Source organism: Aulostomus chinensis, chromosome 4, assembly GCF_037954235.1.
Source record: "Aulostomus chinensis isolate RoL2024-O1b breed Wild chromosome 4, RoL_Achi_v1.0, whole genome shotgun sequence".
Lineage (NCBI taxonomy): Eukaryota > Metazoa > Chordata > Actinopteri > Syngnathiformes > Aulostomidae > Aulostomus > Aulostomus chinensis.
Window position 1 is genome coordinate 4,011,698 of NC_141323.1, and position 16,148 is coordinate 4,027,845.

Consider the following 16,148-nt stretch of genomic DNA (forward strand, 5'->3'; position numbering starts at 1 on the left):
AGGGAACAGGAGGTAACAGCGCTCCACGAGAACCTGAGCAGACCAACAGCAGCAGCCCCATCAGGGAAAATCTCTAATCCTGTCAAGCAGGTGCAGCATTGGATGCTGGAGATTTGGAGATCGATCAGCAAAAAAAAAAAAAAAAAAAAAGCTCTAGTGGGGGCACACGGGAGAGTTGTGAAGCGTCACTAAAAATCGGTTTATATTTTGTCATCAATAACTCATCAAGAATCTCATCATGAATTTTGCCATGCTGCGGGAGAGACGCAGAGGTAGAGCCAAATGTGAGGAGAGGGTGATGATGTTTACGCTCCCTCACACCACAGGTCTTCAAGCAACATTTCACCCCAAAAATGTATTTTGCCTTTCACCACCTGATCTCTTGCATTCACAAACACGTTTTTTTCCCCTCCTCCATTACGTCTTTGTGAATCCACGATGCAGAAAGAGCCAGCCACGTCTGTTTAGATTGATGCTAACGGCGACTGAAGGATAACACCAGCTATGTCTTTCTTTCAGTGTGATGATTGTCCTGATCTGGGCATGTACTTGGTAATCCACAAACCCTTCAATCTGAGCAATATTCCAGCTATACCTCTCCCTGTGCAGGACAGCTACGTATATTTAGCTTGAGGCTAATGTGACAAACAACTACCGCTGCTCACAGCTTAAAAAAAAAAACCCAGCAGAACTGTCATGAAACAGCTTACAAACTCTTCAGTGCATTTGTCACACGTGAGCGACATCTTAGAAGCCACAAAATCTTTGTTTTGAGCAAAAGTCAAACTTTAGTTCTTCCCCTACACAAGCAGCTGGTGCATTCAGAGAACCACCTCGCTCATCGACTGCACGCTTGTCCGTGAACGCCCAGAACCAGAGGAGTTAACGGTTAGTTTGAGCTCAAACGACTCGTTTGTGAACCACTGAGCATACGGCCAGACAAAGACAAGGAATATTTCAGATGATGCGTTTGAGAGATCAGAAACACGTAATTTGGGGGAAATTGCTGTTCTTAGCAATAGGGGATCGGTAGCTGAAAGCTAGCTGTCCCATACAGGGAGGCTCATTGTTTAATTTAAGCTCCGATTGAAGGGTTGTGGATTACCGAGTGCATACCAGGATGCAGAAAATGTTGATTATACTGTAAATGTGCCTCAGACTTTTTAAAAAATTGAAATTTTGGGGCATTTTTACTGTTGTTTTGTTGCTGTAGCTAATGTTAGTCATCAGTTTCCATTAGCATCAAGCCAAACGTATATGGCTGGTTCTTTCTGCATTCTGGAGTCACAAAGAAGTACTGCAGGATGGAAAAAAAAATGACTTTGTGAGCTCAAGACACTCAATTTCTGAGAATCTGAAAGGTGAAAGCAGCGCAAGTATTTCATTGCAGAAACTCTGAAAAACATTCAAATGATTTGTGACTTCTAGACAAACTAAGCTCCTTCAGATCCTTTAGAAAAACACAAATCTAGAAATGGTTTCAAAATAAACAAGCTGATAACGAGGCGAAGACATGAGACACACAATTTTTGTTTTTATTAGTCTGACAGCTTCAAGTTACAAACCCAAACTTTTACCTTTGTCAGACTTTTCCTCCGACATCCTGCAGTCCTTTGAGGGCTTGTGCTGACAGACGCGGCACCTAAAATACACAAGCATAACCTTGTTTCACAATCATCAAACCGCCAGTGTTGCGGTGACACTAAGAAGCCATTCATTATTTGAGGATGAAATCAGTCCGCACGTTTGTTAGCAATGCTCAAACACTGAGAAGAGGCCTTTTGTTGGGTAGTGATAAGTAATTTATCAGGAAACATGGCAGTTCCACGGATTCTCAGCCAGTGTTCTGCATGTGCTCGGCATCTTAAAAACCAGAGTCACGAGCTTTGAGGAAAGACTCAACGGGCCACAATGAATCAGATCTGCTTCCTGACAGCATAAACTATCCCACTTACACTCTGCCAGGTGCACTGCAACTCCTGAACTACACCAGATAAGTTAGCACATTGTGAAACACAGCAGAGAAGCAGCAGAAATGGATATCTCTGATCCCTCTCCCTCCTTGTGTGGCTGCTCTCCATTTACCCGGATCGACACTGCAGCTTGTCCCTGGGGTTCCCCGTGTTGTCCTCGGCAGGGAGGAATGAGACGGTGCCTTCATAATAGTTGTGACTCAGAAAGGTTTTCACTCCTGAAACAAAAACACAGTGTGTGTCTGAGGTTTGAAGCTTGTACGGTTTCGCCTTTTTTGTGTGTTTTTTTTTGTTGTTTTCCCAACTGAATGGGGACAATTTAGGGTACAATTGTAAAATGGACAAATCTGCATAACTAAAAGTGCTGCTGTGCTTTTCCTCCCAAAATTGCAATGATATTTGTTCCACATCTTTAAAACTGTTAACCCAAAAGCCTCCTTGATCATACGATCCAAATCTTTGTCAGAACTTTGCCATTTTTTTCACGTGTAAGCTCGCGAGCTAACACTGCGATAGATGTTGGTTCCTGTGGCGAGGGGGTGTGTGTGTGTGTGTGTGTGTGTGTGTGTGTGTGTGCTTAAAAACAGCGGCACGCTCAAATAGCGTCACTGCCATAGTCATACTGAAGACCCTCAACTCTCTGTTTTCTCAACGGAGCGCTCGGATCGCAGCACCCTCTAGCACCCAAGAGGGGAACTGTGTGAAAAATGAATGGGAGTGAAAGAGGCCACGTAGGTAAAAGTTCATATTCTGCAATCTACCGTGGATTTTTTGTTTTTGTTTTTGCAGTTACTAATAGGTTCAGTGCACGTCTCTCAAAATACTTGCATCCTCTTATTTCATTTAAAAGTATGTCCTTCTGGCAGGCAAATCCCCCTCGTTATGTTGATTCTGATTCTTTCCATGCTACCTCACAAGAGAATATGATTCATTTCAAATGCAAACTTTCCATCAATGAAAGGACGTCCCTCCAAAACTGGCCACTGTAAATCAGAAATGGCTATTTTGTCAAATTCTCCAATTGAACGTAATTCATTCTCCACTCCTTTTGCTACCCTGCATGCTGGCAACAGCCGGAGGAAATTGGAACCTCAGTTCTCCTGTCATCCATTTACACTTCGTTAATAGATTCCTAAATCTGTGCATTTCCCCAGCTTGTCATTTCAGCCACACGTGCCTTTAATGTCTCTCACTGTACGTCTGGATGACACTTGTGGCGAAGAGCGCGTCTTGTCAAGTTTGGGAGCTGCGGTTCTTTAATTAACTGTCAGATAAAGCAATATTACTTGAGCCTGTCCTAATGTATCTTTAATCATTTTCTGCACACGCTACTCCAGGAAGTGTCAAATAAAACTCAGATGAATTTATTTAATGATGAGGCGGGGTCCCGAGCTGCCAAAACAATCAATAAAAGGTTTGACATTATCTCTCTGTAACAAGAGGAATCCATCTCTGCTGGTGCGTGCGTGCGTGCGTGCGTGCGTGCGTGCGTGTTTTTCATCTTTCCTGACAACCGTTCATCTGATTGCCATCAAACTTGACGGGTGTGTGTCCTACATGCCCCCTCTAAAAAAAAACAAAAAACCCTCCAAATAATCGTTAAAAAGGGGGATTTATTTTGTCCTTTTAAGATGCTGCTTTTTGTCCAGTTCCAAAGAAAGGGAAAAAAAATTAAAATAACAGAAATTTTATGGATAGAATCCAGAAAATACAATAAAGGGGGAAAAGTGGTTTTCAAAAAATTGAAAGTTATTCCAAAAAAAAGATATGATGAATCCAAAGAATTCAATAAATGTAGGTGGTATCGAGAATAACTGCTGCTTCACACCTCACCAGTCTGAATTCTAAGATATTAAACATTTTACCGGCGCACATTTTGCCTGTGATCAAGAGAATCGACATGAGATTGACAACAGGTTCAAACGTCATGGAGGTGAGAATTCAAATGAGGCGTAATGAGTGCTGACTGTCCCGGTGCTGAGGGAGCAGAGGAACACACTGGAGGAGAAATAAGAACAGGAGGACAAACGTTGATTGAAGTTTCTTTCGGCTCTGGTGGGTGTGATTGACCGGTTTCGTCTGATGAGAGGCCACGGCGAGGGTGCGTTTGCAGAAACAGATAAGGGCCATTCTCCAAACGAAGGAGTGAATGGAAATCACATTAAAATTTAAAATAAACATGAATTACGACGACAAAAATACACACGATAACATAACTGGAGTTTTATCAATTTGTGTTGTCTTATCCAGAGCGTCGTGACACGAGCAGTTTCTCATGAAGAGTATCTCAGGAGCAGCTCTGCACTCCCATCATCCAGAGGGATGTTTTGTTACAATAAAAGTAATAACACCCACAACGTCTCAGACTCTTAATGCAACAACATTCTGGCGAGTTCCTCTGCAGCAGATGACATTTTGGTGAAGCATATTACCTCCCTTTTGTCCTCCTTCATCTATTGTTGTTGCCATTTCCACTCACTTACATTTTGCTTTTGAATTAAAGCGAATGTGTTTCTGTAACTGCGGGACCACCACATCGCTTCCATTCCAATCTCATTAACTTTAAACAAGAAAACGACAAAATGTCAGGTTTTAATTTATCTAAGTCGCTTCTCATGTCAACGAGTATTAAAAGTTTTAATCAGTTTGCGTTTGACCATAAACGGCATTCTGAGGGTGTGTTTGGTTTGTTAATGAGCCTTTATGTGCACGAGCAGATGGCTATAGAATAGGTGATTCATCATTGTTTGTTGCTGGAAAGTGTGACTGTGCATATTTGCAAAATATAATTTTTGTATATGAGACCAGCTCCTACGTTTGAAAGTTCTATATGTGCTTTCATAATTATTCTAGTTTGTGTTGAGCTTCATTTTGCCCAGACTTGACTCACACTCACTACTGAGCTGCACACTGAATCCACAAGCCTTAAGCTGCGTGTTAGAATTCAATCTTTAATCCTCCGAAGTCTGGACCCAGAGCAAGACCAGCCAGCTCAGGGATAAACTCCAGGTAACGTTAAATTGAGCTGGAGTGAGGTCAGTGCACTGGATCCGGAGAGTCAAGGGTTAAAACAAAACCAAAGTGTGAAAGCAGGCTTTTTCGGAAAGGTCACTCATGTTTAAGAAATGATTCCCATCATACCTGACAAGTCATATCTAGCAGGACCAAGCCATCTTTTCCTCTCACTATCTGTCAGAACGTCTCCATAGAAACCGTAGCCAAGCAACGAGACGGAGTATCTGAGGAAGACGTTGTTGTGGTGAACTGAGCACACATCCATTGATTGGGAATCACCTGAAAAGACACACCCATCGTGTAATAAAGCTGTTTCCTCCTCCGCGCCGCAAACATCTGATGAAGGTGAAACAGAATTCTCACCATGACAGCACAGACAAAGGCCTTTAAAGGTCTTTACTCACCCACAATGATGTGTAAGGCAGAAGTGACAGGATCGTTGGTTCCCACCGTCGCAAAGCAGACGCAGTCAGTGGAGCCTGAAGGACGAGACACTCAGGTCAAACACGGTCACCTCGTTAAAGAGATTCTCGCTGCGTAGGAGACGTCTGGCACCTCAAAGTGGATTGATGTGAAATACATGCATGACAAGGAGCAAGACACCAGGAAACAGATAAACAGCCGTTTGTAGCGTGTGCCACCGTGCTGTAATCATGCTAATTATGTGAAGCATGGCTTTAACACTTCCTTGAACATATTTTGTGTTTAAACTGCAATAAGTGCAGTAATCACATACAACCTATGAGCTAAATGCTGTCAAAGAGCTCCTGTAATGTTAACATGCTAACACTAGCTTGAAAAATCTGTACTTTTAATGGGCAATGAAGGCGTTTTTAGAAGTTGTTGTTTTCTTTTCACATCAATCACGTACGTATACGCCTCTTATGGAACACACAATAATGAATTTAATGAATATATCAGACAACATGATGTTTAGTGGAAAGAAAAGGTATTGTATCTGTGGGAAATTGAATACGTTTGCGAGATTATCACATTAAAAGTGTCAGATTTGTTTTGCGTCCGTGGGGCTAGCAAAGCTGTTTAACTCTCTCCTCTAATCAAGCAAAAGCTCCCTTTGGTTCACACAGCAAGTCGAGTGCACTCCCTCCCCAGTGTCACCGCCATTTCCTCCGTCGACAGGTAGCTTTAGGAGATCAAATCTTTGTTTATTTCTGCTCAGCAGCAGCGCCTGTTGTTGAAGGATTAACTCTACTCCTGTTTTTGCGTCCTCCTCCATGGCGACCAACAGCTCTTTGATTTAATCTCACATCCTTGAAAAAAAGATCAGCAAAGAAATTAATTTGTGTGGAGACTAATTTAATCAACTTTGGGGATACCAATCACGACACGTGTCCTGATAGGATATAACGTGGATTAGTTGGGATTGTTTTTGTGATACCTGGTTACTTTTTGAATTCACGTATCCAACAGGCAGTTACTGTGTCTTTGTTCGTCTCTCTCCTCTGCCTTTCCATCATCGACTCTGGTTTGGTTCAAATAACAGCTTTTCACTGCAACCAAGGTAGAAGAATTCAAGCGGACTGATTTTATTAGGTGGAAGTAAAGAAATGTTTCAATCATAAAGTTAACTAATCGGATGGCCCTGGGCCCGGGGCTCCCATCAGCTCTCTTCAGCCAACAAAGGAAGGATAAGAGGCCTCTGCTGCCTTGAGAGAAATGTTAAGTTTGACATTAAATCTTTCAACTTGAAAGGTAATAAGGCTCTATCTCTCTTTTTGCACCACACGTTGGAATTTCAGACCCATCTTCGCCACTTTGATCATCCTCAAGTGGTGAAATGGACCTACTGCCACTGATAAAAGGCAGAGTGAGTGAGAGAGAGAGAGGGAGAGACGAGAGGCAAATATAACAAGCGATGTTAGGGGAGATCAGGCCTGTCATTCCACCACGGACACACAGATGAGTATGAGGATGAACTCCCGTCTCTCTCTTTCTCTGACTTGCTCGTGCACTTTCTATGAATATCACTTATCTGGCCTTTGCTTCTTGCTCACTGAGCTTCATTATCACAACCCAACACATTCCAGTCGCTCCCGACAGCAATGCACGGCCTCCTTTTTTGTCGGGTGTAAAAACATTGCGTGTGCCATTTGACTCTTTTAAAGCTTCCCAGTAAAAGCTAAGTGACTCTGAATGGATTTAAGTGGTACGCACAGATGCTCAGCAATGTTCCGTCCTCAGATCTTCAACACTTTATTCCCTTTTAAAGGACCAGAGTGTAGGATGTCGTGGTAGCTAGCTGTAGTTGAGGATATCGTTCCTCGTGGAATTTACGGATTTGGGGATATGCCATGAGGGAAAATACTCTATCATGACATCTACTCTGATTGGCGACCTGTCCAGGGTGTAACCCTGCTTCTCGCCAAATGTCAGCTGGGATAGGCTCCAGCCCTCATTTTTGATTGTGCAGGCAAACCTACGGTAGCCTTCAAAAACTCAGGAAACATCAGCACTGTCACGCTGTCCATTCAGGACTTTCGTTTGCTCTTGTTATCCGGCAACGTCATGTCTTCCTTCTTCATATTTTCACTTCTTGGATGACAAAGATAACTAATCGATTGATATGACCCCGGAGGCTGCACATATTTAGGATCTAACTAGTTCACTGCAGTGCCCCCTAGTGGCTGCAGAGAGTAAAAAACAAATTAGTATTCAATTCCTGTTGAAGTCAATGCAGTTTTAGTCATTTATTTCCCAAACACTAAAGATGAATTCCACTCTAAGGCTTTCTGTCCCAGTGTGTGTAGTTCGAAAGGTCTATTCCAATTTTAAAGTTTCATTCCTTCCCAGTGACTTCCTGTCATAGCACCTGCTTGCAATAAGACTTTAAAAATTGAAGTACTGTGACAGAAAGTTGTATTCTGGTTTAATATTTCCTTGTCTGAAAAGAACTCATTTTCAAAAACACCGAACAAGAAAAGTTCAAATGGTATGTTTCAGTATTCATCCAACTATCATCATCATCATCATCATCATCATCATCATCAATGCCTTGTTTGTACTGTTGGAGTGATCGGATTCTCCAGGCGACACTTGTGGAAAAAAATAAATGTAAGCCTTGGGCTGCAAGCCTGAAACTGCAGCTTCCTGGTCTGCAGAGATCCAATATTCTCCTTTTCTCAAGTAAGGGTTCTCAAATGTATCATGATTAAAACAAAAAAGGAAAAAAAAACAAAACCTGTTCACCATGTTCAGAAACTGGTGTTCTTCCTTTTCTTTCTGTCTGGGGGACATTTGTTCTACTAAACTGCAGCTACCACTTGAACATGTAGAACATATAGAACAGACCTGTGTGAACCTTTGAGCTGCTCACCAGTTTCTGCCTGTAGCCAGATTCAGAGGCGAGAGCAGAAACTTCCACAAAGAGTTATCCTCCGAAGAGAAGTTCTAGTTTTTATCTGCATTTCCTCAAAACTGTCTAGCCAGTAAGATCATCTTGGCAGAGAGATCAGGGACAGGAACAGAGACTAGATGCTGAATCCGCACCACATTAATGTATTTATAGCTGAACGATAGCGGTGAACTTCTTTAAACCACACAAGCTGACTTTTGACTCAATGCCATGTATCTTCAGTTAACTGTCATAACTATTATGATTAGCAAGGTGTGAGAAAACAACTGGATCTGTCAAAAAATTTGAAACAAATTTACATAAATTGTCTTTGCATCAAAATGATTACTATTTTTTTTTTTTTTCGAAATCCAATTTTAATGTGTCGAATCACTTTTCCTGCCCAGGTAGCTACCGTATGTATTGTAATAACTGCAGCACTGCAAAATTAATTTTTTCGACAACAAGGCTCACAGACAAGCAGCAAAGACACACTCCTTCATGACGGTAAAAGCATGAATCTCAGCACTGACGTTTATGGGAGCAAAGCAGGCCAGTTAGACCAAGTAGAGAGACATTAGTGCCATCAGTGCGACTCCGCCGCTGCGCTGAAGCAAATGTGCACGCGCCAAGATGTCAGAGAACCATCATCACTATTACTTGAAATATAAAAGACACTTTTAAAAGGGAGGTTACCAAGTGTGTCAAAATTAAGTGAGAAGAATGAGTGGAAGGTACAGATTAATTAAGCATAATACTCAATACAGCCAACCTGATGACCATTACAGGACATTCAGCTGCAGAGGAAGGAGGTGTGGGCTTTAGTGGGTACGTTCAGTCACACACATTCTGAAGTAAAAGCTCATTTGTTCTCTATATTTCTCGGTGATATTAAATATTCATGACTACATTAGTTAAAAATCTGAATTTGTGCAGCGAGATATGTGACATCACTTTCTCCAACAGATTACAGCTATAACTATTCAATGGACTGTCATTAAGCTACATTTTCCACAAAGTAGATGAGTCCATCTTATAAGGACGCATAATAACTTAATTAATTTCTCTTCTCCCTTTGTCCAGTTGAAATGTTCGTCTTTGTCCAAGATTTTACTTTGTTATAAAAAAAAAAACCTATTCTAATCAGCCTTAGCTGCACTTCCAGCCCTTAATAAGCATGCTAACTAAGAAGCTAAGGATTACCAATTAATACGTCAACCTTGTCACGCCTGGGTCCATATAACTCTTTGTTGTATTTATGTGAGTCAACCAGACATCCATTCGTCCCTAAAAGAACCTCCATAACCTGCCAAAGTTTTTTTTACGTTCCCGTATATCCATAAAGTGCATTTGAAAAAATAGATTTTTGCCACAGAGTTCAAGTAGGCTGCGGAAACATTGCTAGCTAAAACAAGCCAACAGGCTAAGGGCGAGCTAAACAGCAGGCTTTTGCGTTCTCTTCAGCTGTATGTGAGGCACACGTCTCCAAAAACAGAAAATACAATATTCATTTATAAAAAAAACACACACACAATAAGAAATATAAAATTAGACAGGAACCAGACATCTGCATGTGGAAACGAGTACGTTAGCATGCTGTGGCTAGCATGCTGTGGCTAGCATGTAATTTAAAGCACCGCCATTCCTAAATGCATCCACACAGGCGCTAAGGTAACTATAAACTTTTATTTTGGTTTTCATTCAACTCGCTGACAGTAGCCTCTTGCTCTAGATGCAATGATTTTCAACAACTACTACAAGTAATTTTAGGCTAAAAATTTCCTTTAAAGCATTTTGTATTTATTCTGTGGTTTCTTTTTGTCGACTTGTTGTGGAAATGTGAATTAGCTGACAAGAAACTCTGCTTCTATTGCTTTCAATTGTGTGCTGTCCCTGTAAATAAAATCTAAATAGATAAGTTTGTCACCATTCTCAACATCTTATTTTTATTCAACTCAAAGTCTTGGAGTTCTTGAGACATACTTGAAAGCAGCTTTAGCAGTTTCTGAATCCTTCAGTGGTTTGATACAAAAAGCTCACCTGCAGGGATGATCCCTATGCGAAGAGGACATGGCATCAACTTAGCGTCTGCCTGGTTCAGGTCTACACCGTGGTCTGTTTGGGTCTTGGTGACCAACCCATGTAGGATCTCACTGAACATCCCATCTCCACCTACACACACCACCCTGGACACACACATGATACAGCATACACGAGTTTCACTGGATGAATATGTTTTTAGGTTGCCTGGCTAATTGCTACAGAATAAATGTAAACCCATGTGATATCGCCTACGTATCGTATTAAAAAAAGAAGTCTAGCTTAAAAAAAAAAAGAGGACAGCCAGTAGAACAATGAACTCCTTCAGTATTCAATAACATCATGCTGTGCCACGCAGCATTACGTTGTTTCAAGTCTGTCTCAAAACTTACAGAAATTGACCTTTAAATTGTGAGCACTGCGGACTAAAGGGATAATGAACTCTGCTCTACCGGACTCCATATCTGATGAACAGCAGCTCGGCTGAGTGCTCAGCAGGAAAAAAAACAACAACAACCTTTCACATATTTGAAGCCCACGATGTCAAAATCATGTTACCCTCATGTGCTACTTTTACCTAGCAACGTCAGCAGCGGTAGCATGTACAGTTTGGGTAGAAAACAAGTTTCTAGAGTAGAATCAGCCATGTTCTAAAATGATGACGACAGCTTCTGACATCATTTGTTTAACTTCTAGATTTTACAGGGGCGACTGATACAGTTCACCACTAACATAACCTGATGTATGAAGCCAGAATCCCAGGTACACTCTTACTGACCAGAGAATGACCCTCTATGTGGCCACAGGTGAACGTAAGTCCCCACTACCTGTTTCACTCATGGAGCACATGAGTTATGGTCTCAAATTACAAGCTACTTCTAACTTATCAAAAACTAATTATCGCGCCTTCATAATACTCAGATAAATTAGAAGTCATTGTTCAAGGTCATTCATCTTCAGATAGCAGACTATTAATTACTCGACTATTTGAATAGTAAGCCTCGTGGTGCACCACAGGGATTCGCCCTTGGTCCTGTATTATTTTCTGTAAACGTGCTACCTTCAGGTAAAATACTTTAACATGCATCATTTCAGTGGGGACCTCCACATGCCCATGAGATATGTTTTTGGCTGGCTGTCGACAATACTTTGGATTAGTTTTCCATTTGTGGATAGTTTTTGGAGTTTGCTCGTGAAAGCCTCATCATTGTTACGTGTTATTAAATTTGACGGCTTTTGCACAATTTAGTTAGGAGGGGTTTAAAACTGTTGAGGTCCTGTAATCAGGGCCACCAAACTCTGGCAAAAAAAAAACTTATGGCAGCAGATGAAGCAGGTATTTTTTTTTATGTCTTTGTTTTTAATGCACAGGAAGAGACTCAACAGGCTGGTTGTCAGCGCCGTGATGGGATTCCTCCTCCAACCAGCGGTGATGGTGGATGATGTGAGAATGACGGTTAAGGTGTCATCCCTGGTGGTGTGCAAGTCGCACAACATGCAGGACACTCATGACAGCACTGGACAGCTCTTTCGGTTACAGGATATGTCACCCTATGTGTGTGTGTGTGTGGGGGGGGGTGTGTATACTAAACTGTACAGCAATGTGAACATAATCATTAGCCTGGTACTTATTTATTATGCCTCATATTTTAATATTCTCCTTGCGATCCGCTTTGCTGCTTTAACCTGTTAATTTCCAACCGTGATCTTATTTTGACACTTGAATTATTGATTTAGCTAATTTGTTCTTTTAATTTCATCTTTAATATTGCTCTTTATTTCAATCATATTTTCCTGCATCATATGCCTTTAATACCTGCACCAGTGATTATTCAGGCTGTCAGCAGGACTACGCAAAAACATTCACATTAACAGAAGTCTGCTCTCTGTAGAGTTTACCTCCACCAGTGAATGCACAAAAATATTTGGAGATGCCAATTCAACAAAGACGATCAAAAACCTCTTGCCGGGGTACAGAAATCCAAATTGAAGCAAGGAAATTAACAAACACAGATTCCAGCCTCTTACTAGACGAACGGCTCATGTCCTCAGCTCACTAGTATTACTGCAGTACGAACAAACCAGGTTGAACCCCTCACAGCACTCTAGCTGGAGTACTCACCCATCATACTTATCTAGATTGGCCTCCAGTATCAAGTGATCTCTGGCATGATTGGCGTGTTCTGTAACTGGAAACAAAAGGGTCAGAGTTACTGCTAATAAATGGGAATACAAACAAACTCTTTCTGCCTTGAGTAGTATAGCAGGCATGTTTTACTGGCATTTGAAATACAGGACAAGGAAAAATACTGCGCTTTTGAGGCATTCACTGTAACCTGTCATACAGATTGATGATCACGGAAAGCTCAAGCACAGAGGCACAAAACAACCTAATTCTGGTATTATATATCAAGCCCACGAAATGAACCCCGGGCCCGCCAAAACAAAAATAATATATCAAGAGTAAATCTGTTTACCAGACATATAATATGAGCACAAATACAATCCTGCACTTCACAGCAGCTGTAGGAACTCCAGAGTGAATAGCATTCACTCTGATGGACCATCAATACCGCCGACTATGTGTAGCTGTAGCAAACACTTATTGAATAATAGATGTGTTTGGATACCCAAGCTTATCAACTATCACAGCTTCCATTAAGGTAGTGGCATGATTAATGGCACTATAAGCTAGATCATATTCTAGCAAGCCTCTTCAGGCCCTGCGAGAGGCCACATGGCGTTGGAGATCTATATGGCGGCCATCAGGACTCATTTTTTATTCAAATGTTGAGGCACACCTCTGATAGGGACCTACCAATCACGTCAGCAGAGATGCAGGCACGGCAAAAGAGCGGAGCCACATTCTGCTCATAAATGCACTTCCCGCGTCGCTTCCCCCCGTAGGGATTGATGTACACCAGAAGGCTCTTGGGCCGGTTGGCTGCAAAGAGATGGAGAGGTGACACACTCATTAAATGGGGGTCTGTGTTTACCTTTTTTTTTCTTCTTTTTTTGCATAACTGACAGCAACTTAATGAAGTTTTCATTAACCAGAAACCTTTCAAAAAATACTCAGTCAAACTGACTGCTCCCCAAAATGTGCCGCTTAAGAAATAAATGGCGTGTCTACTCACTATGGGAGGAATGTGAAGCAATTCAGAGGTACTGCATCATTTGCTGATAAACCCACAAAGTGCTTCAGTGGAGAATAGTAAATGACTTGTTTATGACTGCAGTGGAAGATTGTGCTCAGGACAACAAAGTGAGATACGGCGACCGCTTAAATTGAAAATGAACCAACTGGGATCAAAAGTTAAGTGAGCTCAAAGAAATGTGATATTGTTTGACAATCAGACAGACGTTCTATTCAATTTGGCCCTGATTGTTGTTCATTGTCTTGAATTGATTCATCTCGCCGCTTCAAACTCATCATAAACTCTTATTTCCACATGCTAAATACGCACCAGATCCACTGGGGCATCATAATGTGTATGACTTTGCAATTACATTTTAACTTCATGTGAATCTAACAAGAGGCCGCAGTTTTCTAATTCATGGTCTATCGTCACGTAAGTCTGCTACAACAACATTATTGGAAAACATGATGTCAAACGCCATATAACTCCAGATTAAGCAGCATTTCCCAGTACTTTTCATTGGTACTTTCTTTTTCACCGTTGTAGAACGGTGTACAAACGTAGACAATGTTTTCTTTTTTTTCTGTGCTATTCCTCTACACCGGCTCACCAAAGGGGAAAAAAAAATAGTTTGACTGTATAAAATCTACATGATAATGACCTTCACTAAATTTATTAACTTTGTATGCATTTTCCTGATGAGTTTATGTTCTCAATCGCTAGATTCACATTTTCTACAGTGCAGTGCAGAGCATTTTCTTATTATAAACACTGCATTTGCTGATGTATTTGTACGTTTTGTGCCGTTCCATTACGGTTCCGTTAAGAGTCAGATACAGAGTGGAGTAGTGAATGCTTTCGGGCGTGTCTAGCCCGTGGTTGACAAGTTTGCCACCGCGGCAGGATGTCTGCATCTCCTTCAGATCCACCTTCATGTCCATATACGATTGCTGTTGAGGATCCCAGGATGTTGTGTCACAATAGTTTTGTCATGTTTAAAAAGTACGTTCTCACAAAAAAAACTAAAGTTGAAGAAAAACTGCTCCACACATCCAAGCTACTCCTTCAGGTACCTCTTCAATATTTGAGATACCACCATTTGTATGTCTGTGCCTGAGAGGGACTGTCTAGAAGAGAAATGCAGGAGGGGCCTCCTATATTGTGGGGTAGCCTCTAGGCTCCCCTGAGGGTAGCACACACTCCTGAAAAGAGTGTGTGTTTTCTAAAGATAATAAAAGCCTCTTCCTTTAAAAAGCCTGGGATTTTTAAAAAAAAATCCACACTGTGAATGTGACAGAGCTAAAATGGATTAACAATCCCGTGATTTCAATACAGAAGACGGCGTTTGTGTTACATTTGCTCAAGATGTGCCCATGACGAGAAGCCGCTTGACAGGGTTCCCTTCTGACTCCAGGACACATAAGTATGAGAGAATGTTGCCACTCTTTTCACTGGCACGCTACATCTGAGATACTTGCACCGTGCAACCGTATGTGCCCTGCATGTTTCATATAGAACACATCTTAAAGCCTAGATACACTCCATCAGTAGCTTCTCCAAGTACGCGGCACTTTTATAGCCTCCAGTCAATAAACGGATACTGACGTACTGAGAAATGATAGCTGCTCATTGATAACTTTGATCCACTGCTCACAAAGTCCCGGGGTGGCACAGTGGAAGGTGACGTCACTGCAGCGCCACTGGTGCTGCCTCGTCCTTCTCACGTAAGAAACTGTAAACAACACAGGGTGAGAGAGGGTTAATTAATATCATACACATTTAATCTCCTGTGAAACGAGTTAACAAAGGTCACTGGGGACCCCAAAACATATCTTTGATTTGACTTTTTGGGCTAAAAAAACCCCAAAATATTTCAAATCATGTATTCCTTAAAGCCTTGTGTGTCGTTTCAGTGCTGCGTCTGTAGCTTTAAATGCAAATGAGCTGCAGCTGGCCACGCCCCTCTCCGTGCTAGCTGCCTGGGTCATACCCAAAAGATGCTTCATATGATGATTTGTATTTGTGCAGAGGGCTAATATGTAGCTAAGGCTAATTGTTACGTAATTACAAGTTCGACCAACAACATTGTGATGGGATGAAATTAAACCTTCTTCTGCTAAAACCGCTGACGGACATTTAGTTTGATTCGATCATATTTTTAAATGTCTAACAAAACAACGTCTTTTACGTAAGTGATGAACATGCTAGCTGGTGGCCATGTTTGATTCATTGGTATTAGGGCCATGAAAAATGATAAAAATGAATTAAACGTAGATTAGAATTTCCAAGAATCCTGTGTGATTGTATACGCTGACAGATAAAGTCAGTGTGATTATGTCATGTAAGAAAAGCTGATTTTCAGTTTCATACATGGCAACGCAAACCAAAAAAGTAGTTCTGATCAAAACGCAATTTCCATGTTTGAAAAGAAAAAGAAAAATCTTTATTTCACCTGCTCCTTGCTCACAGCGACAATGATGCTCCATTACAGACGGTAACAAAAAAAGTGTGAAATAACTGTAAATATGTTTTATATTCTAGGTTCCTCAAAGCAGCCTCCCTTTGCTTTGTTGCCAGTGCTGCAAACCTTTGGCCTTCTCTCAATGAGCTTCACGACGCCGTCACCTG

The 16,148-nt window shown here is 41.4% G+C and overlaps 1 protein-coding gene and 1 long non-coding RNA gene across 3 annotated transcripts in view; one reads left to right on the forward strand and one right to left on the reverse strand.

Annotated features, from left to right (window-relative positions):
- cerk (ceramide kinase) overlaps positions 1-16,148 on the reverse strand; it is a 49,888-nt gene that overhangs the window by 12,457 nt on the left and 21,283 nt on the right. The window contains exons 3-10 of one of the 2 annotated variants that reach the window (XM_086201145.1): positions 15,130-15,252; positions 13,199-13,324; positions 12,503-12,569; positions 10,381-10,526; positions 5,393-5,467; positions 5,115-5,267; positions 2,086-2,191; positions 1,578-1,642 (exon numbers count right to left, since the gene is read on the reverse strand). In XM_086201145.1, coding sequence (XP_086057271.1) covers positions 1,578-1,642; positions 2,086-2,191; positions 5,115-5,267; positions 5,393-5,467; positions 10,381-10,526; positions 12,503-12,569; positions 13,199-13,324; positions 15,130-15,252 — 861 coding nt within the window. The remainder of the gene's footprint in view (positions 1-1,577; positions 1,643-2,085; positions 2,192-5,114; positions 5,268-5,392; positions 5,468-10,380; positions 10,527-12,502; positions 12,570-13,198; positions 13,325-15,129; positions 15,253-16,148) is intronic. The other variant, XM_086201146.1, reaches the window with a different exon arrangement.
- LOC147262362 (uncharacterized) lies at positions 8,705-12,064 on the forward strand. Its single transcript, XR_015112361.1, has 3 exons — positions 8,705-9,168; positions 11,077-11,192; positions 11,752-12,064. It is a non-coding gene; the product is annotated as an uncharacterized LOC147262362 (long non-coding RNA).